At 37.8% G+C, this 25,512-nt stretch overlaps 1 protein-coding gene across 3 annotated transcripts in view; it reads left to right on the top strand.

Annotated features, from left to right (window-relative positions):
* TRPM7 (transient receptor potential cation channel subfamily M member 7) overlaps positions 1–25,512 on the top strand; it is a 96,834-nt gene that overhangs the window by 35,689 nt on the left and 35,633 nt on the right. For all 3 annotated transcript variants that reach the window (XR_012647188.1, XM_075007053.1, XM_075007054.1), the window contains exons 7-23: positions 666–837; positions 2,905–3,079; positions 5,151–5,274; positions 6,401–6,473; positions 7,146–7,246; positions 8,033–8,167; positions 9,670–9,723; positions 14,974–15,114; positions 15,500–15,634; positions 16,517–16,797; positions 17,261–17,489; positions 18,736–18,891; positions 18,975–19,118; positions 19,815–19,943; positions 20,570–20,854; positions 23,303–23,477; positions 24,063–24,189. Coding sequence is in view for 2 of the 3 variants with exons in the window: in XM_075007053.1 (XP_074863154.1) it covers positions 666–837; positions 2,905–3,079; positions 5,151–5,274; positions 6,401–6,473; positions 7,146–7,246; positions 8,033–8,167; positions 9,670–9,723; positions 14,974–15,114; positions 15,500–15,634; positions 16,517–16,797; positions 17,261–17,489; positions 18,736–18,891; positions 18,975–19,118; positions 19,815–19,943; positions 20,570–20,854; positions 23,303–23,477; positions 24,063–24,189 (2,636 nt within the window). In the remaining variant the exon portion in view is untranslated. The remainder of the gene's footprint in view (positions 1–665; positions 838–2,904; positions 3,080–5,150; positions 5,275–6,400; positions 6,474–7,145; positions 7,247–8,032; positions 8,168–9,669; positions 9,724–14,973; positions 15,115–15,499; positions 15,635–16,516; positions 16,798–17,260; positions 17,490–18,735; positions 18,892–18,974; positions 19,119–19,814; positions 19,944–20,569; positions 20,855–23,302; positions 23,478–24,062; positions 24,190–25,512) is intronic.

A 25,512-nucleotide genomic window follows, 5' to 3' on the forward strand; every position in this document is an offset into this window, starting at 1 on the left:
GGGGCAAGGTGGGGAATGGACACTGCAAAGCAGAGCTTCTCTTTGCCTGCTCTTCCCCCTCTCCCCAGGGCGTGAATAAATTAGAGCTGCTTCCTTGTAGCTGTAACTTGGGCCAGGGATATGCAACTCAGATTTCAGGGAGAGAGGCACTTCCTGATGAGCGCTCTTCATCTTCTCCACTATCTAAGAGTTTTAGCAATATGGAGAATGAGCTACTCAGATTGAAAGCTCTTTCTCATCCTTCATAACTGCATCGTCACTACTGCACTATTGTAACTTTCAATGGAAAGTCAGACATTATATAAACTACTCATCTTCCTACATTTTAAGAGACTCGACTCTTTTTAAAAAAAAAAAAAAAAAAAAAGATATTTCAAATTGCACATGTAACACAGAACTTGGCAAACATCTTCTTGGATTCAGGCCTCTACTTTTTGCTGTTTTTTCTTTTTCACAAGAAGGTTTTAATTTGCAAGAGGCCTCCTCACCATAGCACTTGAGAGCAAAATTAATGTGTGTTAGAATAGCCTGCTTTCCTACAAGAATCTATAAGAGCTGCTGGGTGATGAGACATAAATGCTGTCCCTTTAACCAGACGCTATAGTTAAAACTGTGGTGATCAGTGTGGCACTTGGCAAATCATGTCTGTTTTTGGTTGTTTTTAGGTTGTTGCTCCATATCAAACTCTGTTAAACCCTCTAAGTAAACTTAATGTCCTAAATAATCTCCATTCACATTTCATACTGGTGGATGATGGAACAGTTGGAAAGTATGGAGCAGAAGTTAACTTGAGAAGAGAACTGGAAAAAACTATCAGTTTGCAACGGATCCATGCAAGTAAGCAATAATGTCATAGCAATAATTAGTGTTCTGTTTTATTTTAAAATATTACAAAAAAACTTTTTTTTTTTTTAAATTGTGGTTATGGTCTCACTAGAGAGGTTTGCAACACAGTAGTACAGATAAGCTAAAGAAGGATCAAATGCATTCATGTTTCACATCCACCAGAGAATACACCATCTTAGACAGTGAGCACAGACACGTTTTCAAAATCTGCTCAACACCATGGTAAGTATGTTGAGCAAATGAGTAACCCATGAGAGCAGTCGCACCTCCCTGCCAGCCCAGTCATGTCTTGCCCCACAGGAGCCAGGATGTGTTTCTTTCCATGGCTGTGAATTTGGTAGGACACAAGCTACGTGTGTCAGATTTTGTTCCTATAATTTTTCTTGGACACAGGATCAGGATACCTTACCATAACTTTCAAAGGCTGACTTTGGTTGGGTACTTTGATATAAATGATTTCTACTGCGCGTCCTAGCTCTTTTAATAATTGAGAATCCTGGTATGTGCAAAAAAAAAAAAGTAGGTGGGGATAACTCTTCATTAGTTGAGTGTTTTTAAAGACTGAGGTGTAGCCAATATTGTACAAGATAATTCCTTTCTTCCTCCTCCTTGCCATCCTGTTTACTACTTAACAACTATTGACAAGCCCTTCTGTGAAGCTCGGCCTCGCTTACTATATCCGCTTTCTCTCTGTTGCTCACTCTCCTCTTACCTTCTCTCACTTTCACCTGGCTATTGTGGAGGATTGGGGTGCAGACTCTGGGCTGGGCTTAAGTGGTGTGATGTGGGAGGGGGCTTCAGGCTGAGCCTGGGAGAGGGTTTGGGGTAAAAGAGGGGGAGTCTGGCTAGGGGAGTACCATGATGTGCTGGGGGGGAGTTCAAGGTGCAGAAGGGGATGTGTGCTCTGTGGAGCTGGGGTGTGGGTTCCTGCTGGACGGCACTTAACTTGTAGTGGCTTCCATTTGGTGGGGCTAAGGCTGCCTCCCTGTTTCCATTGGCCTCGCAGCGCTTCTGGAAAGGGCCAATGTGTTCCTATAGCCCTGGGGGGGAGGGGACATATGACTTTGTGTGCTGCCCCTCTCTGTAGACACCATCCTCATAGCTGCTGTTGGCCACACTTCCCTCTTCCAGGCCAACGGGAGCTGGGGAGGCAGGTGGGATAGCACTTGCAAGCCAGGAGCAGCTCATAGAGATTCCTGTCTCTCCTCTTTCCTTGGGACCACAGAAGCGTGCTGGCCTCTTCTGTGAGTGGTACAAGGCCAGACTGGCATGGAGCCTGCCTTAGCAGCAGCCCTGGTACACCAGCAGAAACTGCAACTGACCCCTACAGTAATGTGAGAAGTTGGTTACGTGAACTAGTTTTGTTGGCAAACGTTCCTGGATTCTATTTCAGATAAATCATGTGCCGTGTAATTAGAGTAGAATATTTAAATAGGAGTCAAGAACCGGAAAGAGAAGAAATGAGTCTCAATGACTACCAAAACACCACCATTCTTGTAACTGTTATTGATAAGTGTACACCTGAAGGCTCTGAAAAAGTTGTTCTACTTTTTCCACTTTCCCTCCCGAAGAATTCCACTGTTTTTTACATCATGCCAGATTCATTTATTTATACATATGGACACACAAAACAACCCATCCTCCATTAAACAGAGTGCCTTTACTAATGTTGCCAATCTTTTAAAAATTAGCTTGTTGAAATATGCAGTTTTTTTCATAGTGACAGTGTGGTTTTGTGAGGCAGAAGAGGATTATGGTTCACCTATTAATCTTACTGTTTTAACAAATGGTGTAATACATTGTGAGGTAAGAATGTGATGTGTGTTCATGCACTGTGTAATTTCTGTAGACTATTATTCACATATAAATATCAAAATAATTTTAACTCCTGTAGCACAGCACTTATATTTGAGACTTAATGTTATCTGTTGACCTCCAGTAGACTTGGAAGAGCTTGCATCACAGCATATTTGTAAAGCTTGGATCAAAGAACATGAAATATTTAAACAAAACATGAATTTTTGACTTCAATACTTATGGATTTTTACCTGTTTATAGGAATTGGCCAGGGTGTCCCGGTGGTAGCACTGATATTTGAAGGTGGTCCCAATGTTATCCTCACAGTTTTGGAATACCTTCAAGAAAGTCCTCCTGTGCCAGTAGTAGTATGTGAGGGAACTGGTAGAGCTGCAGACATACTGGCGTATGTTCATAAGCAAACAGAAGAGGGAGGGTAAGCCTACATTATGATTAATACTTGGACTAATAGTGCCAGACTTGTCTGAGAGAACTTTTCATTTAAAAAAAACTTGTGTAGGTGCCTTGTGTTCATGTTTATGTTCAGAGGTTACAAGCAATGATTTCAATCATGCATTGTGTACAAACTTCCCATGTACATGTACCACTAAACCTCAGTCCTGAATTGCCATACTGTTTTGCTCTTGGAATCCACCTGAATAGAGACCGCTAATCATGCCAGATTTTGTAAATTGTGTGGTGCTTTTGTAATACTTCCAGTAGGATAATGTCCCGCAAACTCATCTTTGCTTCTGACTGAAATCGGAACTGACACAGAAATCCCAGAGGCGCAAGACTAGAGCAGTCCTACTATGTTACCAAACTACCTGGAATTACCACTTGAAAGTATTTTAGCTGTCAGACTGTTTCATTAACAACCTGTACGTATAGTAAGAGCTAAATTGAAAAGAAAGGAAATAATTCTCTATAAATTTTGTCTGACCATTCGAATAATTTTCAAATATTTTAAAACAAGCATCACCGTAAGACAAGTCAAACTTCTGTTTGAGTGGGATATGGGAATGCATTTGTGTTCCAAAAGCCTTACTGGCTTATAGTTAGTTTTTAGATGGGTATATATAAAGTATTATATAAGCAGGGTGCTCTTTGTCCAAGATTGCCTTTTGTATTATGATTCTGAGGCAACAAAGAGCTGAGGTGCTAAAACTGCAGGGTTTTTAAGCTTTAACTTTGAAGGAAATTAGAGGCCAGACATATCTAGAGAGAGTTTGATTTTTGGATTCACTTTTGTCATTGGTCTACCTGAGTCAAAATTTTATCATCAGGTCATGCTACCCAACCTAGCTGTTCTCTGAGGCCAGCTCTACACTAGACCTGAAAGTAGATTTCAGACAGGCAATTCTAGCTATGGCAGTTGTGTAGCTAGAATCAGCATATCAGAAGTCTACTTTTGTGACTGTTTTCACCAAAAAAAGACAATGGGAGCATTAGCGAGAAGTACAGGGATACACTGCTGAGCCCAGATGGACTGACTTTTTTGTTTTTTTTTGTGCATCTTTATCAGACGTACGAAATCAAACTCCAGAATATTAACTCTGACTGGGTCAGTCTTCGCAGAAGTGTATTCGAGTCCTGAGAATTTTTCTGGAGGATGATTGAGGGGAGTTGCTGAGCTGGTTTTGGAGATTGTGGGAAAAGTCTTAGCTTGTGTTGCCTTTAGGATAAGGGGGAATTGCTGCAGTACACTCATCCCTCATTAAACGAGTACTTTACTCGCTTAAACAAGGGACAGATTTACTTACCTTAGCTCACTCTATGAGGTGAGCTCCCCCCGCCCTCAGCTAATACGAAGCTAATCCCCTCCCCATGGCTCCAACCTGCCCTTGTCTGACCCCCCCTGCGGCCCCAACCCCCAGCAGGCTGACCCACCTGCCTCTGCAGAACAGCCCCATGGCAGTCTTTCACCCTCCGCCAGCCCCGTGGCAGTCATACCTGCCAGCCCTGCAGACTAGCCCTGCGGCAGCCTGATCCCCACCTCCCCTCTCCACCAGCCTGGTAGACCTAATTCGCCACAGCCTGACACACCCTCCCCCGATCACACACCCAGCCTTCAGCAGTGTGAACCGCCCACCCACCCCACGGACCCAATTGGCTGGCTGCCAGGTTTTAACCCTCCCTCCTACTCATGGCCCTAAACCGCCCCCAGCCTTTAACCTTTCCAAGCCCCAAACCCATTACCTTTCAAAAGCAGCGCCACTTGCTGCCACTCCTCCACTGAGCCAATCTGAGACTTTTACCTGTGTTTTAATGAGAATTTAGTGTCCCTCTTAGGAGTTTTCACCTATGAGCACAAAGTTGGGAACCAATTGTGCTTGTAGAGCAAGGGATGAGCATATTGGACAATTGTTGTAAGACTATGGATAAAGCTTGTTTGTGTACCCAGAGCTTTGGGACAGGCATGTCTTAGACCATTTGAAAAATATTTGTTGACATGCTTACAGTTCATACACTACCATATGGGTATTTGGTTGTTTTTGTCATCTTAGAAATATTCCTGATGGAGCAGAATCTGAAATAATTTCAACAATCAAAAAGACATTTAACTTTGGTCAGAGTGAGGCAGTTCATCTCTTTCAGACATTGTTGGAATGTATGAAAAAAAAAGAACTGGTAAGTGGATTTCAACATGGGAAGTCTTTTATTTCAAGCACACACACTTGTAGGATCTAATTTTACACAAATTCTAAATGACACAGCGAGATTAATCTTTATGGAACATAATCTGAACAACTAGAGAAGATAGTAGCAATGAAGGGTCCTGTGGCACCTTTTGACTAACAGCAAAGTTTAGAGCATGAGCTTTCGTGAGTTAACTCACTTAAGCTCATGCTCTAAACTTTTCTGTTAGTCTATAAGGTGCCACAGGACCCTTCGTTGCTGCTACAGATCCAGACTAACACGGCTACCCCTCTGATACTAGAGAAGATAGCGTGGCCCCAACTAAAAGTCAAAGTTCAATTATCTCATTAATTTTTCTTACCTTTTGTCAAGTGATTCTGCTTATGTGATCATATCTCATAACCAACATTTTTGTAACCAGACCTGTAGTAGAGCTCAACATAAGCTGGTAGTTTTTCTTTAGGTTACACAAATTGGTGTAATAGAAGATATTACCTCACCCCCTTGTCCAAACTACAACAGCACTGCAAATCTGTTGGATTATTGGGAATTGGCTGCTGCAGATTTATAATATGAAATGTACCCAGGAAGATGTAATTAAAGTACTATATTATTGCTTCATAGAGGTTCAAAAACTGAAAGGTTTTTTTTTGTTGTTGTTAATCAGTATTATGGTAAAAAGGTTAGCCTTAATGGCTATGACTTTAGGAAAATATTCCCTATTCTTAATTTTAAGTACAAACAATAAGTAATATTGAAGTCAGTGGGATTTAGGCATTTTGCTTCTGCAGCAGTCATTTCAAAACTGCTTTACTGATAAAGATGGATCTAAGTCTATATCTACAACTGGTTTTGTTTTTTGTTTTTGTGTGTTAATCAGTGCAAGTAGTAGCAGCCCATACTCTAAATTCTAATCCCTGTGCCAGTATTTAAACATATGAGCTAATAAAGTCTTCATAAACTCAAACAGCCTTTTAGAGTTGTATGTTTTTTATGGTTGTATGTTTTTTATGGTTAAAAACTTAACTCTTGTGCTACAAAATACAGAGGAGATATACTGTTTTTAAAAGTGAAATGGAATACTTATTTCAGTACTGTGCTGTTTTCTAAAAAACAGATTACCGTATTCCATATTGGGTCAGATGAACATCAAGATATTGATGTTGCAATACTTACAGCACTGCTGAAAGGTGAGGTTTTAAATTTAAGGATGTTTAATAATTCTAAAGTTGTACACGAGAGATATGAGGGAAAATGTAAAGAGTTGATATAGTACAGTAATATTCATGCTTTTTTTGTTTGTTTTTTCCAAAGTGGGTACATTAAATTCTTTCATATCCAGCAGCCCAGGGATCGGGAGGTTGACAAATATTCTGGATAATAGGGAGGTAAAACTAGCAATGCATAACACGTAACAAAAGCAAGATTAGATGTTAAGAAAAACAAAAATGTATGTATAGTACTTCAACAGTAGTAGTGTACACTGTAGACTTATACTATATTTGCTGTATTTATTTATATTGACTTTCACTGTACTGTACTTGTGGAAAACGTACCTAAAATTTATTTATGGTTTAAAATGCTGGTTATTTGTGAGTTCCGGATGACAATGCCAGAGATAAGAGTTTATTGTAATAATTTTGTACAACTTACCTAAGACATAGATATATGGTTGTAAGTAATAAAAATATATATTTTATATCTGTCTCAGTTCTGGGGACAAAAATATTTGTTTGAAATAGTTTTTAGGGTGTCTTAATATGTAGTATCCCCCTTACAATGTGAAAAACTTGTGAAATAACAATTAATTTTATTAACAATAATTTTATAAATTGTAAATATGTTCTTTTTCTTTGATTTAGGTACAAATGCTTCTGCATTTGACCAGCTTGTCCTTACACTGGCATGGGACAGAGTTGATATTGCTAAAAATCATGTTTTCGTTTATGGACAACAGTGGCTGGTATGTAAGTTTTCTAGATTAAGCATAGTGGTATTTTACAGGACAGAAGCTAACTTGTTGCAAAAAATCATCCTTTTAATTCTGTAGAAATAGTGTAATACTGACCCTTTTTAGGAGAGCAGTTTCTGGACATTAGCTGCTGGGATACTTGGCTCTGCTTAAGAACTTGTGTAAAATTATTGGATTTGTTTTTTTGTATGTTAAGTGTTCCAAGTAACCACGGGTAAACTTTAATCTTTTGTACTGATTTTTAACTCTTGTATCAGGAAGTGTAACATCTAAAGATACTTCAACTCACTGGCTTTTTCTGCTTTCATATTAGATAATCTTTTGAAGTTCTTTAAAAAGAAGCTATTGGAAAAGATTATTATTGCTGTCAGTTGGAAGAAACATCATAGGGTTTTAAACTGCAACATCTTTTTTTTTTGTTGTTGTTGTTGTCTGTATCCTGTAAATTTGGTTTGGGTACTAAGGTTCAGATTTTGATTCTCCTTTTTCCATTAATAAAATAACCTTACAATACTTTTGCAGTTAAAACACAGTGACATTGTTGGAACTAATGGCAGTTCTGACCTTGTTTGTTTTGTTTTTTGAACCAACTTGTTAAAAATTGTTAAATACTCTTTCACTATTTCCTTGCTTACCTTATTGCTGTATATAAATGAAAACGTTTTAATTTAGTTCTTCTAGGTAAGCAGAGGTACATTTACCTCAGTAGTAGTCTTTGATTAAGTAATTAGTTTACCACCCTCTTCTTTTTCACCCTCCACCCACACCCTTTTTCAGGTTGGATCACTGGAACAAGCTATGTTAGATGCTCTTGTGATGGATCGAGTTGCATTTGTGAAACTTCTTATTGAACATGGAGTAAGCATGCACAAATTCCTTACAATTCCCAGGCTGGAAGAGCTTTACAACACAGTAAGTTAATGACAATCGAGAGTATTTTATATACTGTATTTAGTTTATAAAGTCACACCTGTAAACTTATCATTAGAAGAAATTGTAAAAATAATTTTGGGAACTCATTTGTATACTTACTTATTTTTAAAGTTTACCAAGTAACATTGTTTTCCTGGGCACTTATTCCATATATTTAAATATATTTAATATGTTTAAATACTAGATGAACATACAGAACAGTAGGTGCAACTGATAACAATATATTTTTGTGATAATCCATTATAAAATAACTGAAGTTCCAGGCATGCACTGAAGGAGATAAGAACATTGTCAGCATTTGACAACTAATCAGTGTAAAAAGCCTTGAAGCTCACTTGTTATCAAAGTTGCAAGCTGGAGTCTCTGTGACCCAAGATGAGGCATTCATTGAGGACAACTACCTAATGAAAGAAACAGTATTTAACTGCTAAAAAGCATAAATGTGATTTTTACATCTTCTGAGTATTTTTACAAACACTGTGGTGACTATGTGACAGTTACTTTTGGATCTTTCAAGGAATATAGTGGAATATACATCCCCCCCGCCCCCCGCATTTTGGAAAGTACAGAAAGTTTTCTGTTCTGTTTGAGAGTTAAGAGTAGGACAGTAGGTTCTGTTTTTCATTCTGTAAATAATTTTTTGGGGCACAGACAGTTTCATTTTTGGACAAATGAGTTTGTCTGTACCCAGTTTCCTCATCTGTAAAGTGTGAACAGTATTTATCTTTATAAAACTCTAAAAGGAAAAGTTGCGATATAGTATTTCCATATATAAATAAATGGCTGATGGGTAGATATTTTTAAAAGTGTTTTAGGTATTTAATATATAGCATTTCATACTTTTTAAGTGAATTCAACAGGGATAATTTTATGCACTGCTGATATACAGCCACTTGTACAGAGCATGGCAAATATTTTAACAGTAATGCTACATAAAAGTTTGGGAAATTGAGACACTTGTATCAAAGTAAAAACTTTTTTCACTTGATAACTAACCACATGACAAATTATTTACCCAATTATTTTCACTTTTAAATTCGGTAAATTTGAATGCAATTGATTTTTGTGGTTTAATTCTTTTTAAAGTTAAATTATACCTAAAATTTTACAAGAATCCATACATTGATTAGTGGTGGTCCGTTCTGTGGTGTTAGATGAGCTACAATGCATTGACCTGGTAACTTTAATTTTGGGACTTTAAAATAAAAAACAGTCTGCTCTCAGGATTACAAAAGTAAAAAAGGAAAACCAGAAAGAAAGGGGGAACGCTTAGCACATAGTATTCTGAGATGGTAGAATATTTGTATCTGATGGTTGCTAGCAGTTTAGAGAGAAACTTCCTTCATGAAGGTCAGTTTGCAAATATCAGTGTTTTTACTTCCATGTTCTCATGTCAAAAAAACTTATGTTAAAGAGCACACATAATTTAACTGTCCAAAATTCTGTGTTTTCTTTGTGTGTGTGTGTGTGTGTGTGTAAAGAAACAAGGCCCAACTAACCCAACACTCTTGCACCTTCTTCGGGATGTTAAACAGGTATGCTTTAAATTTGTCTGAGACAAGTGTGAAATAAGATTTTATACTAGCAAATTAAGTCTTAAGACTGTTGTTAGCTTTATTTTAATATCCGCGTTTATCCAGTGGTAATCTTAAAGCCAGATTTTGAAAGAGCATATCTTCCACCTAGGTGGGATTGGAGAATTTCATTCTGAGAAGTACATGATAATATGGCCATACTGAAAGTGTTCTCTCAACCATTTTGGAAGGATGTTCTGTGGTGATAAGGTGATATAGATATGTACCTATAATTAAAGATCAAGAATAAAATTTTAAAAAGTGTTCAAGTAAAAATCAGTGGTATGTACCTATAATTAAAGATCAAGAGTAAAATTTTAAAAAGTGTTCAAGTAAAAATCAGTGGGATAATAAAACTTTTTTCCAATCAAAACTCTGTATTCACAGGCCTTTGGCTATGTCATTGTTGTATTAAGACTGTACTGCTGCCATTACAGCAGCAATAGTAGCTAAAATGGTATTCTGGAACTATATGCAAAGATAAATGAATGAGGGTCATTCTTGTCAGCTACCTTCTTCAGCCATCTCCTTATTTAGAAGAGTTTTGAGTCTTATGAAAGAGGAAGGTTAAACAGGATTAGTTTTCCTTCTGAAAGATTCCATTCTCAAAAGAGAAGGTATTGGTACTACAAACTATAACAGTCAGTTTCCATTTGCAGCAAGTGCCATCTTCAGAGAGTTTTGTGGAAAAGAAGACTAATGGCTCCTAGACTATTACCTGTGGTATGAAGTAATTTTAAAGTGCAATTTTTCTTCTCTGAGATTTGAATTACAACAATAAATTCTTTTTTTGGTGCATCATTTATAGTGCCTACTCTTCTAAAATCTTTGGGAATAACTCCATTGATCTCAGAGTTCTGCATGCAGTGTCACTGTAGATTGGACATGTTGTAAAATAAGTCCAAAGCACATGTTCTGTTAGGCAGCGGTCCCTTTGTTTTTGTCAGATGTGGAGCTTGCCAATGCAGTCTGCAGCAACTTTATCAGTGAAGTGTAAAATCCTTAGACCATCATCAGAACTGGTCAGATGTCAGTCATTGGTGATGTGTGATGTTGTCTGTCTTTGACTACAGCTGCATGTGGGATCCTCCTTTGGGCCCCAGGTATGAAATCCAGACTGCACATTGACCAATGCCTTCTGAAGTCTGTTTGGAAGAGCCTATGAGAGGCATGGAGATGGCTTTTTGATTTCGGTTGCACACTGTTCTTTGTGCCACATTAGTGTCACAGAAAAATATAGATGGAACAAGTGGGCCTTCAACTGGTGTCTTAACAACCAATGTGTTTTTGGGTGGTCAAATGAGTCTATGTATAGTTGTGGCCTCTGATTTGTCCATATCTTAACCATTCTGAGCATAGCGTGCTCATTATGAGTGTGTGGGAGAGTGACTTTGCTTAACACAGGGACCCATAGTACTGATTTTGAGTCAAATCTTCCCAGTTGCAATACAAGTAGTTGAGCATAGTTGGATGTCAGCCAACTTGAAATGAGACAGTTCAGCTAGACCAGAGCATTGTATTCTGCTATAGAGTAAAAGGAGGCTGAACCAAATAATTGGAGAGTTTTAACAATTACTCCATGTGGTGTACCAGATCATTTGTTTAATTGGTTATTATGCTTCCTCAATTAGACACAATACTGCTCAGGTGGTTAAGATATATGTGAGAGGCCTGTGTATGGTTCTGTAGAATAGATTGGGTGGGATTTGTGATCTAAGTTGTCCATTGGAAAAGATATTAAGTTCTTTGCTCTGGTTTTGTTAAGATGGAACATAACTGAAAACAGCCGTGGTCACATATGGAAAATAGGTCCATTGATGGCTATTAGCCAGGGTGGGCAGGGATGGTATTCCTCGCCTCTGTTTTGCCAGAAGCTGGGAATAGGCAATGCAGTGAATCATTTAGGCTATGACAACACTGCCCCTCTCTTTTGGAAGGGGCATGCAAATGCAGCTGATCAGACATGCAAATGAGGTGAAGATATAAGTATCTCAAGCCTCATTTGCATACTTGCATAAGATCTCAATCTGGAAGAGCTGATCTTGAAAGCCAAAACAGCCTTCAAAAGGAAACCCCGCTTTCGAAAGCACCCTTCTTTCTATCTTAATTTGGTTATCTTAAGTTTGGCTATCTTAATTAAATCAGCATGTAAGGCATGTACAAGTTCTATAAATGGCTTGGACAAATGCCATCTGGTATGTGAACTTGCAGGATTTGATAAATGGATGGTGGCTTGTTGTACAGGTTGAAAAACATTGGGGCCAGCAAAGAACCTTTGAATAGACTGTTAGTGCATGGAAAAGAGAAACCATATGTCTTCCATATACACCTGGAAACATCTGCCACGCGTTAGAAGATCAACAATGTTGTTTACCCAGAAATACAACTCCCATCTTCTTTTTTTTTTAAAACTGTTTTCAGCGAAAGCTAGCACTTGGTCACAAGTGTTTGCCCTCTGTTGCCCTTCCTGCCTCCCCCAAACCTGCTTATTCAGAGCTGTCTATTGACTCCAGTTCTGGAGAGCTGCACTGAAAAATAAGACATTCCAGCTCCATGTATGTTACAGACAACAGAAGTAACATTAAATAGCTTGCAGTGTTATGTGAGTCTTTTCCCAGTTTCAGAAAGCAGTGACTTTTAACATTCACCATCATTTGCATGAAAGATCTGCACCAACCACTAATGAATATGAATACAGAGGTGCTTCAGTAGCTCTGGCAATATATTGTCATAGCCATCAGCAGTGCTGCTCCTAATATCAGAATTTTGTCCAACTCCGTAACTCTGGATGGCTCTGTGTTGCCAAATGGTGTTACTTGATGGAAGTGATCATATTTGTCATGGGCTTGTTGTCTGATGTGCTTCTTGGTGGCTTGACAAATACACCAGATAGCTGCTAGCTTGGTTTGTTATGACAAGTGGGTGAATTTAGGGCTACTGGCTGCTAATCTGTGCCAAGATGACAAATCAAATTCCTGTTTCTAATTTGAGCAAGTGATATTTAAATTCCAAATAATTTCTTCCTGTTGTGCCCAAATATCGGATAGGGAGATATGGGGGGGATGGGTGGCTTCTCCTGGCTCCATCAAGCCCCAGGGAGGCAGGAAGGAGGCAGCAGCCGCCAGCCTGCCCTGGAGCCTGGGGAAGCAGCAGATGCCGGCCTGCCCCAGGAGCCACCCACCAAGAAGCCACAGGGAAGCAGCAGGCTCCAGCCCACCCTGGTGAAGTGGCAGGGATGCAGCAGCCACTCACGCTTCCCCCACTTATGTGAGGCTCGGGAAAGTGACTCCCACCAGCGGTTGCTGGAGGGAAAGGTCAGCGGGGGAGGGACTAAATACAGGACAGTTAGTCCCTTACAAAAAATAAGTAGAGATGCCTTTTATGAGACAGATAGTCACCCTGTGCAGACAGCTTTAAAGATGTGTTTTTGGAATTGAGCTTTATTAGCCAGGGTGATGTGTGATGGTATGGAGATAACGCTTTTTACCCAGAGCATCTGTGGATTCTTTCCAGTCTGTCTTCCTGGAATTAAAGGATCTGATGGCTGGGATTGTCTGTGTTGATGTGAATAATGGAGGGTTTGTGCTGGGTAAGTGGGAAGTCTTTTAAGAATAGACATGATACAGATTAGAAGTGACTTTCCACAGATAACACCCAGGTCAAATCAGAAAATTATTGATGAGACCATCTGACCTTCCTGCTTTGCATCATGAATAAGGACAAGATGGTTGTTTAGATGCCGTCTTCATTAGTGACTGGTGCTGGGTATCCCCAGTCATGAGAGTGACAGTTGAAATCCCCTACTTAGACACATGGGTGTGCTAATCTTGGCAGAACTTGTTAGCCCCACTTAACATTTGCTGGCTTATAAACATTTGCAGTCTGGAAACCACCCACCTGAATTACAACACAGGTACTAGTAGATGTAAACAAAGCTGCAACTGAGGAGTTTGACTAAATAAGTGACGTATCTATGTTTGGCATGTGAGTGTTCCAAACTACTCTGCCACAGACTATCTTGAAGCATGTTACAGTGGCAGTGTGCATCACTTACAGACAGGTGATGTGAATGTTGTGATGACAGGATAAATATTTGTTAATGCTGCATTTGGCTGTTTACAGTCCCTTGTTATTTAACGGCAGTACTCTCAGGCCTAGCCCAATGTCTCAAACAGTGGGGCAGAGGTGGAATTGCAACAGGAAAGTTGTCTTGCAAGTGACAGATTTAGTCCTTACAAAGGGCTTTGATTACAGTCTACAGTCTGGATTGTTAGCTTCCCCATTTTGAACTGGGTAACTCTTGGGGTGACCATGAGAATTGATCTGTTGTCAGCCCAAACTCCCGTTGACGTTCATATATGTTTCACTGTGACATGAGGGTCTTTCATAGTCTAAACTTACCTACTGGATTCTCATTTGAAATATATCTTGGCCCTTGCTGGTCAACACACTTGGCATCCATCATGAAGCATAAATGCAGGGCTTGTGACCTCGTATATTAGTAAGATAAAGGCACTGATTTTTTTGGGGGCACGTCCTACTCATCCTTGTTTTTTCCTTGTGTAATATCTGGCAATTCTAGACTCAGTAGGCTGCAGAACCAATGCAGTGATGGGAGAACAGGAGGACCGAGAATGGGGTTTCTAATTAGGTAGGGTAAAATCTTGACTAGATTAGTACGTGAAGTATTTGTATCCCATCCTTGTTCACAGCCTGCCAAGTGAAGGAGAGACTACAGTAGCACTTGAGGAATCATCCATTCCAAGGCACAGAGGGGCAGAAAAGATGCCATCACCCATATGTATCCCCAACATCATCTTTTACCACCTCCCAAACCAAAACAAAACAAAGCAAATGTTAGTGGAACTTTGTATGCAAGAAGGAAACTGCTGAGTATTATGAGGAATATAAATGGATTCTAGACACAGTAAATATGTGAGGTTCACTCACCATTCAAAGGGTTATTGAAGTAAATGAACTATGCTGCCATTTGGACCCTTTTGGCAAAAAAAGGATAGAGCAAATAGGGTAGCAAGGTAGAAAGGATAGAGTAAACAGGCTTTTAAATAGTTCATATATTAAAACTGAAACAGGCGTTTACCATGAATTTCTTAACTTGTTCTAGAATTGACACACTTGTGGAAGTGCTGTAAATAAGTTTGACCATATTGTTATACATCTGCAAAGCTAAAAGTAGTTTCATATTTCTAGGGAAACCTTCCTCCAGGATACAAAATCAACCTGATCGATGTAGGGCTTGTTATCGAATATTTGATGGGGGGAACCTACAGATGCACCTATACACGAAAACGCTTTAGAGTTATATACAACAGTCTCAGTGGGAACAGTCGGGTATGTAGAGTTTAATAATGAGAAAATACTTAAAATGCTTTACATTTTATGGAAACCTGTTTTTAAAATGTCTAAGTTCAAACAATACTTGACTGCTTGGAAAGATTATAAACTTGTTTTGTATGTCTTTTGTTACAGGATTGGATCCATTAAAGACAAAGGGACTAGCTGTGGGTTTAAAGTTAATTATATGAAAAATAGCCTACTATTTCTGGCTTTTAGCTATTGTGGAAATCAAATTTTATAATAAATGATAATCATTTCAGTTACATGTTTTTCAGTTAAGCAGTCGTACATTTGGCTTAGTACAGCTGTCTCGTATAATGGTTTTTATTCAAATGCATTAATAAATTTAAAATCAGCATTTAACATTTTTAAATTCCAGCGGTCTGGGCGTAATCCTTCAAGTAATACTCCTCAGCTGCGTAAAAGCCATGAGCCTTTTAGTAACAGGGCAGATAAAAAAGAGAAAACGCGACATAATCATTTCATCAAAACTGCACAGCCTTACAAGCCAAAGGTATGTTGGTGTGTCATAAGACTTGATCATTTTTTAAATTGTAAATTCTTCACGGTAAGAATCTGGAGTTCAGTTCTGGCCTCATTGAAGTTAGTGGCAAAATATATTCAACGGGTGCTCTGACTTCATACTTGCCTGTAAAATTCTAAGCATAATGTGAGGTGTATATAAAATGATGCATTTATTCTATTTTAAATATTTATTAACGGTGATATTCAAGGTTGAAAAACTCTTCCTTGGTGTAACATCACTGAACTCAGTTACACTAGGGATGAATATGACCCACTGAAATTACAGTAAACTCTTTCATAACCAGCAGCCCCAGGACCGGAAGGTTGCCATATATAAAAATATTCTGGATTATAGAGAGGTATAACTAGCAATGCATAACAGTAAAGAAAAAGAAGATTAATTATTAAGAAACCAAAAAAAAAATGCAGAGTACTTTATTTACCAACAGCATTAGTATTGTACACTTTCAACTTATACTGTGTGTGCTATATTTATTTGTATTTACTTTCACTATGCCATACTCAGGGAAAATGTAACTAAAATTTACTTATGGTTAAAATGCCGGTTATTTGGGAGTTCCTGATCGTAGAATGCCAGATACAGAAGAATTTACTGTACCTGCATTAGTAAGGTAATCAGGAGTTTGCTCTAGGCTAGTAAAAAACAGTTATCTGTGTCCAATAATTTGCAGAATGTCTGAGCAATTTGTCCTGAATGTAAGCATGAATTAGGAAGATTTAACCTGTGCGTTAAAGGAAAACCCTGCTGATATTTATAAATCTGTTATGCAGATGGAAATGATGATTGGTGATCTATCACTGTCAATAATACTTCTAAAATATAATTTTCTTTTTCCATTGTTTTGTGAAGATTGATGCAACAGCAGAAGAAGGAAAAAAGAAAAGAACCAAAGATGAAGTTGTAGACATTGATGATCCTGAAACTAAACGCTTTCCTTATCCTCTTAATGAGCTTCTCCTTTGGGCAGTCTTAATGAAGAGACAGAAAATGGCGCTCTTCTTCTGGCAGCATGGTGAAGAATCTATGGCTAAAGCCTTAGTTGCCTGCAAGTTGTATCGTTCAATGGCATATGAGGCAAAACAAAGTGATCTGGTTGATGATACCTCAGAAGAATTGAAACAGTACTCCAAGTAATCTACTTTCCATCTTGTTAAATCAGTTCTATAAAGCTTTCTTATAACACTAGTAAAGTAGGCATCAATAGAAAACATCTTTCCTCTTTCTGCTGCTTGCTTACTTAGCATGACTGAAGAAAAAGGATCTTCTCAAAGTTACTAGATTGTGTCCTAAGACAAGATGTGTGTCGTCATATTATTTGTATTGCTGTTGGTGAACTTGATGTTTTGTATTAAAAAAAACTTTATGCACCTTGACAAAGTTCCTTTACCCAAAAGTTTTATATTGCATTACATATGAAGGCCACATATGGTTTAAGAAAATCCTTACGTGCTGTGCATGAATTTGTGTGTAGTATATAATGAAAGCACACCTTGCAGATGACAGGGCAGATCAAAATTCTAATATTGCTCAGCATAGTCCATCTAAAATTGACAAGCCTTTATCTTGTGGTTTTTTTTTTTCCCAATGTTCTAGTGAGTTTGGACAACTTGCAGTTGAACTACTAGAACAGTCCTTCCGACAAGATGAAACCATGGCTATGAAGTTATTAACCTATGAGCTGAAAAACTGGAGTAATTCAACCTGTCTTAAGCTAGCAGTGTCTTCAAGACTCCGCCCATTCGTGGCTCATACTTGTACGCAGATGTTGTTATCTGATATGTGGATGGGAAGACTGAACATGAGGAAGAATTCATGGTACAAGGTAAACATCTTTACAGTGAACTGTTAATGTAAATTTTGCCTGCCATTCTTATTAATTGCATTTATGCTGAAGTGGAAGAAAAGCATGTTGTGTACAAGTCTCAATCACTGTAACCCTTATTTGTGAAACAATGTTGAGTGTTGTGAAACAATTCTACTATAATTTTTTAACTTAATCAAGTCTGGACATGTTGTTATAAACTCTTCTTTTGATGCTTTATTATCTTTTTAAATAAGGTACAGAAATGTAGAAGGCAGAAAACAGGCAAGTAGCCCTTAATCAGAGGCATATGTAGATCACTGAATACTAATCCACTACTAAAAATATAGTGGTGAAAAAATTAACATACAGAAAATCCACTGTAAGAATGATTTCATGTGCTTCTGCCTTCTACAGGCAGTAGGTAAAATTTGATGTAGAAGTAAGCTTTTGTTTTCATTTCGGAGGCCTAAGCTGAACAAGTGGAGATGCATACTGTGAAACAGTGGCATGTAAATCTTCAGGATCAGTTGTTGTAAATTTTCAGAACAGTACACCAAAACAAGTTATGTAATTCTAATTAACAAGAGCACGTGTCTATTATGGACACCATGCTGAAAATGTACTCCATTATTTGGAGCATAACGGAGTGGAAAGCACACATTGAAAGAGCGCATTTCAAACAAAATGGTTAAGCTTCATCTGCTATGTGACCTACTAAAATTTTACATGTCAACTTATCTGTTTACCTCTTGCCTCATAATGGACTAACTTTAACAAAAAGCTATTTTATCTAGTACTTTTTAATACATATTTCAAACATCATGATTTTTCAACCATGACTACAAAAACTGACCCCATGTTTAGTTGAACATGCCTTGTCTTTAGACTACAGTTATGTTCTTGCCAAAATTAGGTTAAGAAGAAATGACCTATAAACTCAGTTGAGATGTAGCGCTCTTATTTAATCTTGATATGCATTATGTTCAGTAATATTTAGTTTTGGAATCCACTGAAATTTTTTTGAAGAATTTAATGGAACAATTTTATATGCTCACACTTGGCCTATGAATTACATGCATAAATTAAAAAAAAAAAAATCTTTCCCCCCTACACATTTTTTTCCTACTAACTATTGGACAAGAACATTCGACTATAAAAATATATTTTTACGGGAGGCAGTCTGTGTACCAATAAGTTTGATTTTTTATTATGCTGAAGTTAAATTAAAGTGTACTTTTAAAGTATTCATCTTCAATTCTTATAGGTGATACTGAGCATCTTACTACCCCCTGCCATATTAATGCTGGAATATAAAACCAAGGCAGAAATGTCCCATATTCCACAGTCTCAAGATGCACACCAGATGACAATGGAAGACAGTGAAAACAATTTCCAGAACACAGCGGAAGAGATACCTATGGTAACATAAAACTAATAAACACAAGCCCAAAGAACAAGTAAGTATTTCTGTGCATAAGTTCATGGTCTCTTTTTTTATGTTAGGAAGTTTTTAAAGAAGTAAGGATCTTGGACAGTACTGATGGAAAACATGACATGGAGATGCCAACAAAACCTAAGCGACTTCCAATAACACGGAAGTTTTATTCATTTTATCATGCGCCGATTGTGAAATTCTGGTTTAATACGGTAAGTTTTTGATGACAAGCTGCATAATAGAATGACTTACACTTAACTCTTTTCACAAGTAGTTCCTGTTTTATGGCTGGTTCTTTGGCCAATATACAGCTGTTATAAATATCACCCTTTTAAATGCTCTTGTCTGTCTGAAATTATCTTCCTAATAAATGAGAATCACTGGAGTCTTAGAAGATGGCTAGTGCATGCTCAATCTGCAAAATATATCATGCACACTGTGTATGCACTTTACCCGATTTTGTCCTGATGCTTTGTCCTCCTGCAAGGTAAGTCAGAGTGATTTCTTTTATTTTGGTGTATTATGTTGCCTCATCCAGTTTAGCAAAAAATTACATAATCTGTTCATTCAAAGACATTGTGACCATTTCCTTTATGTAACAAGTAATGTACTACAATAATCAATCAATTATCTAAAATGAATTACACATAATTGTCTGAAGTCTTTGTTTAATGTCCAATGTTCTGGATTTTTGTTACTTTTTTCTTCTGATCTTGAGGAATACATAAGCCAATACATTTTTTTCCCATTTCTTGTCATTTACTATCCTTATCCCTGTAAGCAAGTACTGTTGTTCCACTTACTCTTTTTAATGCACACTATACCAGTTATTAAAAATAATCCAAACCCACCTGAAAATTGTGTAACTATATAAAGTTAACAGTTTTTGCTTACTTGCTTTTCCTTAGTTGGCATACTTAGGATTTCTGATGCTTTACACATATGTGGTCCTTGTAAAAATGGAAGAAGTACCATCTGTTCAAGAATGGATTGTTATAGCTTATATTTTTACATCAGCCATTGAGAAGATTCGTGAGGTATGTTTGTAATCTCAGTTGTGATCTAAATTACTTCACTAATGTCAAGTATAGTAGTATGCTTCAAAGGCTATTTATCAGAAGATAAAATAATGCAGATTAAAAATGCTATAGTGCATATATTAGCATCTGCATTTTAAGCTAATTTATCCTTTTAAAGACATTATGACCATTTCCTTTATTAATCAAATCTCTTATCACTCAAAAAAGGCTAATGGATTTGGATGCAATCATGCAGAAGTGCCATTAAAAATATGAAAATAAATGGTCTTTCAGCCTTTGTCCTGAAACATATTTGTTCTGCAAGTGATAACTTTAGAGCTGAGATTTTCAAAAAATGTGCACAGATTCAATAAAATTACACACACGAGACCAGTTAACTGTCAGACTGATATGTTTATTGTGAAATTATGGCTTTACATATAATTATAGTAATTACATATGCATGTCTAAAAAGCAACACCTTTAAATATTCTGATATTGGAGTTTATCGGTTTAATACTGAAGCCTGCTCAAATATATTGATGATTTTGTTTACTCATGAAATGCTCAGATTTCTCATTGGTCTTGATCTGACACACATGCAGGTACCTGATTTTTTTTTTTTGTCTCTCCGTTTAATGTAGATCTTTATGTCAGAGGCTGGGAAAATTAACCAGAAGATTAAAGTGTGGTTCAGTGATTACTTCAATGTCAGTGACACAATTGCCATTGTTACTTTCTTCATTGGGTTTGCACTAAGATTTGGAGCAAAAGGGAACTTTGATGACAATACTTACAGAGAAAATTATGTTTTTGTTTCTGGAAGAATAACATACTGTCTAAATATTATATTTTGGTATGTGCGATTACTGGATTTTCTAGCTGTAAATCAGCAGGCTGGCCCTTATGTCATGATGATTGGCAAAATGGTAAGTTCTGGGCTACATTATACTGAGGTAATTTTCCATGAATCAATAATTTAAATGAATAAATGTAAATTAAGGTATACTTTCTGTTTGTGAATCTTCAGAACAGTAACTGGTGAGAGCAGCTTCCCAAATATTTGGTTAATGGCTATATCTGTCTTTCTGATACGTAGAAGATACATTTTTTGAATAGGCTGTCATCATTGCTCTTCTCTCACAAACACTTTTTGGAACTGAAGAAGATGTGGAAACTGGAGAGTACTTTTAAATTCCTGCTCTGCCCAGCTCCTAAATCACTTGTACATATATATGTTGGAGATTTGAACCGAAGAAAAGGCAGCATTGTCCTTCTGTGTAGCTTCTCTTCTTTAGTAGAGTTGGGATAAGCTTACTTTTATTTTGGGGGAGTTTCTTGGAAGTCTGTATATTCTGTCCCTACACTGTTTAATGCAGTAATTCTTTTTCCACACCAAAACTTCCCATGCACTTATCAATATAGGAAGGGCAAGGTGGTTTTGACTTGAAGGGTGTGTCTACACAGGCACAAATCTTTGAAATAGCCATACTAATGGCCATTTCGAAGATTACTAATGAGGCACTGAATTGAATATTCAGCTCCTCATTAGCATTAGGATGCTTCCAGCTGCGTTGCTTTGAAAGCGTTGCTTTCGTAAGCGCGCAGCTCGGCACAGCTACATGGGGGTCCTTTTCAAAAGGACCTGCACCTTTCAAAATTCCCTTAAAGGGATTTGAATATTCAGCGCCTCATTAGCATTAGGACGCTTCTGGCTGCAGCACTTCGAAAGTGCCACTTTCAAAAGCGCGCAGCTCAGCGTGGCTACACGGGGGATTTCGAAAGGTGCAGGTCGTTTCAAAAAGGACCCACTGTGTAGCCGCGCCAAGCCGCGTGCTTTCGAAAGCGGTGCTTTCGAAGCGCTGCGCCCAGAAGCGTCCTAATGCTAATGAGGCGCTGATTCAATTCAGCGCCTCATTAGTAATCTTCGAAATATGGCTATTTCGAAGATTTGTGCCCATGTAGAGACAGCCCCAGAGTGGGCATCTCTGCTTTAACTGCCTTACTGATCTTCTTAAACAGATATTCAATTTATTTATGGAATCAAAAAGATTTAAATTATTCTAATGAGCTATCACTGGGCAGTTTCTCTTAACATTTATGTTTAACTTGATTTAATATCTTCAGTTTCCTGTTTTAGGAGCTAATAGTGCATAAGACCTAGGAATTTTGTACTGAGGTGTTAGAGAATTTTGAAACACCATTGAATTCTTAGCTTGTTTAGCTAGCTTTCTGTTTTTAACCTGATTATGTTCCCGGTCACATTTCTTCAACATGGAGGAGTATTACACACCAAACAGTTGGAAAGGGATAAATGGTAATGGATAATGACACGTAATTAGATGTCTTGTCCTACAGCCCTGATTTTAAAAACTCCTCTGCTGGACACACACCAGGGTGGTGTACTTGAGACCCACCATAATGGACCTCTGTGCTCATTGACTTCCTTTGATTTCAGTAGGCTTCAGTACAGTCTCTTTCTTGGACTTCTGTGTCTTGCTTACTGGACACAGACTTTCCCTGTCACACCTTCCTGGGCCAGGGATGCTGCATTCCAGCTGCCCTACACTCCCAGGGCTGGGCCAGTTGCTTAGACTCTAAAGTACCTTATGTACATCTTTTCCTAGAGCCCCATCCTGATTGGCAGTCTAGTTCACATTTCACCTCTTAAGGGACGTGCAGTAGTGGAAGCAAATAGAGACAAAGGCTACGGTGTGCCTTAGCATCACAGCCAGGATAGGAGGGAAGAGGACTAAAGGAGACTATATCACATCATTTATAAGTTACTCTTGCAGATGATTGGTATTGATGACAACCCCATCAATTACATTCATAACGAATGCTGGGTAGGTGCACTAAATCAGCACACTCATGCTGTAAGAGCATACAATAACTGGTGAGAGGAAAGCTGAAGATAAAGATTTGAGGTCTTCTGCTGAATTTTAGCTGGCTGAACCCTCTAATCCAATTATATATCCGTCAAAAACCTGCTTAAAATTGCAAAATGCACAAAACCCCTTAAGCTTGACCTAGAAATTACTGCTATAAAAGCTTGCTTTAATTATAAAGAAGCTGGGTTTTCTTCAGTGCTGGTTAATACTCTAAAAACAAAAAATTAAAATAGCTTGGCAAACTGCTGCAAAACTGAATTTTATTTTTTATTCTTTCCAGTTTAAGTATGATAAATACGTATTCTCAGTTTACAAGCTCTGAGTAAAGGGAAAAACGTGTGTGTAACAATTTAAATATACTGAGTTAGATATAATACATTGGAAAGATAAAATAATTACATTGCTGTTTTGAAATTATACTTCCGATAGCTTATTTTGTGGACTTTTTGAGTTTTCTTAACTTCAGCTTTTTTCCTTTTCTAACAGGTGGCCAACATGTTCTATATTGTAGTCATTATGGCACTTGTACTCCTTAGTTTTGGTGTTCCGAGGAAGGCAATTCTGTATCCTAATGAAGCACCATCTTGGACTCTTGCTAGAGATATTGTGTTTCATCCATACTGGATGATTTTTGGTGAAGTTTATGCATATGAAATTGATGGTAAGATCTTGCAGTTTTTTGAACAATTTGTGAAAACGCTCAAGGATTAACTTTTTCCTCCAAAACACTCATGGGCTGAGGTGTGTTCATGAAACACAAATTTCATTAGTTGTGCTGGATTACCTTCTTTTCTTGAGGTATACATGTTTAAGCCATAAGTATCCAAACATAGGGAACACTTTATCTTACTTATGCTGGAAAGAAAAAGGTTTAGACGTTATCTAGCATGAGAATTTTTGTTCCTTTTTTAGCCAAAAGGGGAAGAGTCTTCCCCTTAGGCTGAGCCTAGTGCCACTCCTGGTAGTTCTCCCATGCATCTAGCATGCCAAGATTTTTTGTTGTAGTGAGCTAAGAAAAGCATTTTATTTAATTATAAAGATGATTTAGTAAGTACAGGATGCCTTCCTCTCTTGTAACTGTTTAAAAACTGTTCTTCTTGATACTGTATTTGTTTTAAAAGAACAACTTAGAGGATAGATGCTAGTTACAGTACGATCTTTACCGAGTGATTCTTTCAGAATCTGTTGCTAAGTATTAAAAATCCTCTCTCTAAAAGAAAATATGGTCTGTGTTTTCTCATCAAAGCATGTGCAAATGATTCACAAGCTTCCCAGCTATGTGGACCTGGAACATGGCTGACCCCATTTCTTCAAGCTGTCTACCTCTTTGTACAGTACATTATTATGGTTAATCTCCTTATTGCATTTTTCAAGTAAGTACATTGTTACTTTCAGATAATTGCTAATCTGATGATAAATACATCTCTGACTTGAATAAACTAACTGAAAATAGTTGGGGGCCTGATGGCAGTGGAAGGTACTGCTGTTTGTTGGATGTATGTTCTTCAGATCCTACTGTTGATCCATCATTCCTCAGCACTGTGTAAATACAGTCTGCTCTTGATGCTGTGTTTTCTGAAGGGAGCTGTTTATGGCCTAAAATTGTAGGGAGGCTAAATTTAACAAGGTATTTGGAAGATAAGGAAGGGAGAATTTGAGGGCATCCCTACCTCCTTTCCCTACTACAAAGAAACTAAACAAAACAAAATAGTTCTGGGATTTAATGCTCCACTGGCATAACTTCATATCCAGAATGTTGTTCTAAAGTTCAAATGTCCTTTAAAAAATGTAAATAATGAGTTTGGGTAGGAAATGCTATCAAGAAGTTTAAAATTATATTCTGTTTGTCTTTCTAATCCATTAAAAACCATTTGAAAAAGAATTTGTAATAGTACACAGGACATTAAAACTGAAGACTTGCGTTCTCCATGACTGGTAAGCCTGCTTCCAATCAGTAGTAATTTAATATGGTCTGGTGTATGAGCCCCCTAAAGTTAAAAATTCAGCCATTTTAATTTGAAAAAATGAAATGTGACCCAGGTGAACTTCCACTTGGTCTTGTCCATCAGAAGGAATAGGGGAAATGATTCCCCTTCCTCCCCTTCTCCTTGCTTAAACTACAAACCAGACAGTGTATACCTGTGCCAGATCTCCACAATCTTGGTCTCACTGTTAGGCCTGAAACCAGCTAGTTTACTCAGAAAGTACATAGTTCTGGCAGGGGAGCCAGTGAGGGAGATGGCCGGATTTGGCATATCTGCCTGAGATCCTCAGCTGGCAGAACACCTTGTGGAGTCCTGAATGAAATTTTAAACCTGCTCTCCCCTGAATGAATCCCAGGAGGTACAACATTCTGTTCTGCCCACAGGCAAACATTGCTGGCACAGCTGTCCTTGCAAGCACAGGGGAGCACAGTTTGTAGTACTGCTGTCTAGAGTAGTGTTTCTTAAACTATGTTCCACGGAACACTGGTGTTCTGTGAACAACTCGCTGGTATGCTGCAAGTGTTTGGAAAAGTACGCTGATGGTCTATATTTTCTGTTACTAAAACCAGGTACAGTGTTACTACTTGATTGCTATGATACCTGATTAAATTACTCAATTTTGGTTTTGCTGTGTATGTTGGTGTTTGTTTTTTTTTTTGAGGTCTGACAATTTTTTTAAAGAAAACTTCATAGGTGTTCTACATAAATAAA

This window comes from Carettochelys insculpta, chromosome 12, assembly GCF_033958435.1.
Source record: "Carettochelys insculpta isolate YL-2023 chromosome 12, ASM3395843v1, whole genome shotgun sequence".
Classification (NCBI taxonomy): Eukaryota; Metazoa; Chordata; order Testudines; family Carettochelyidae; genus Carettochelys; species Carettochelys insculpta.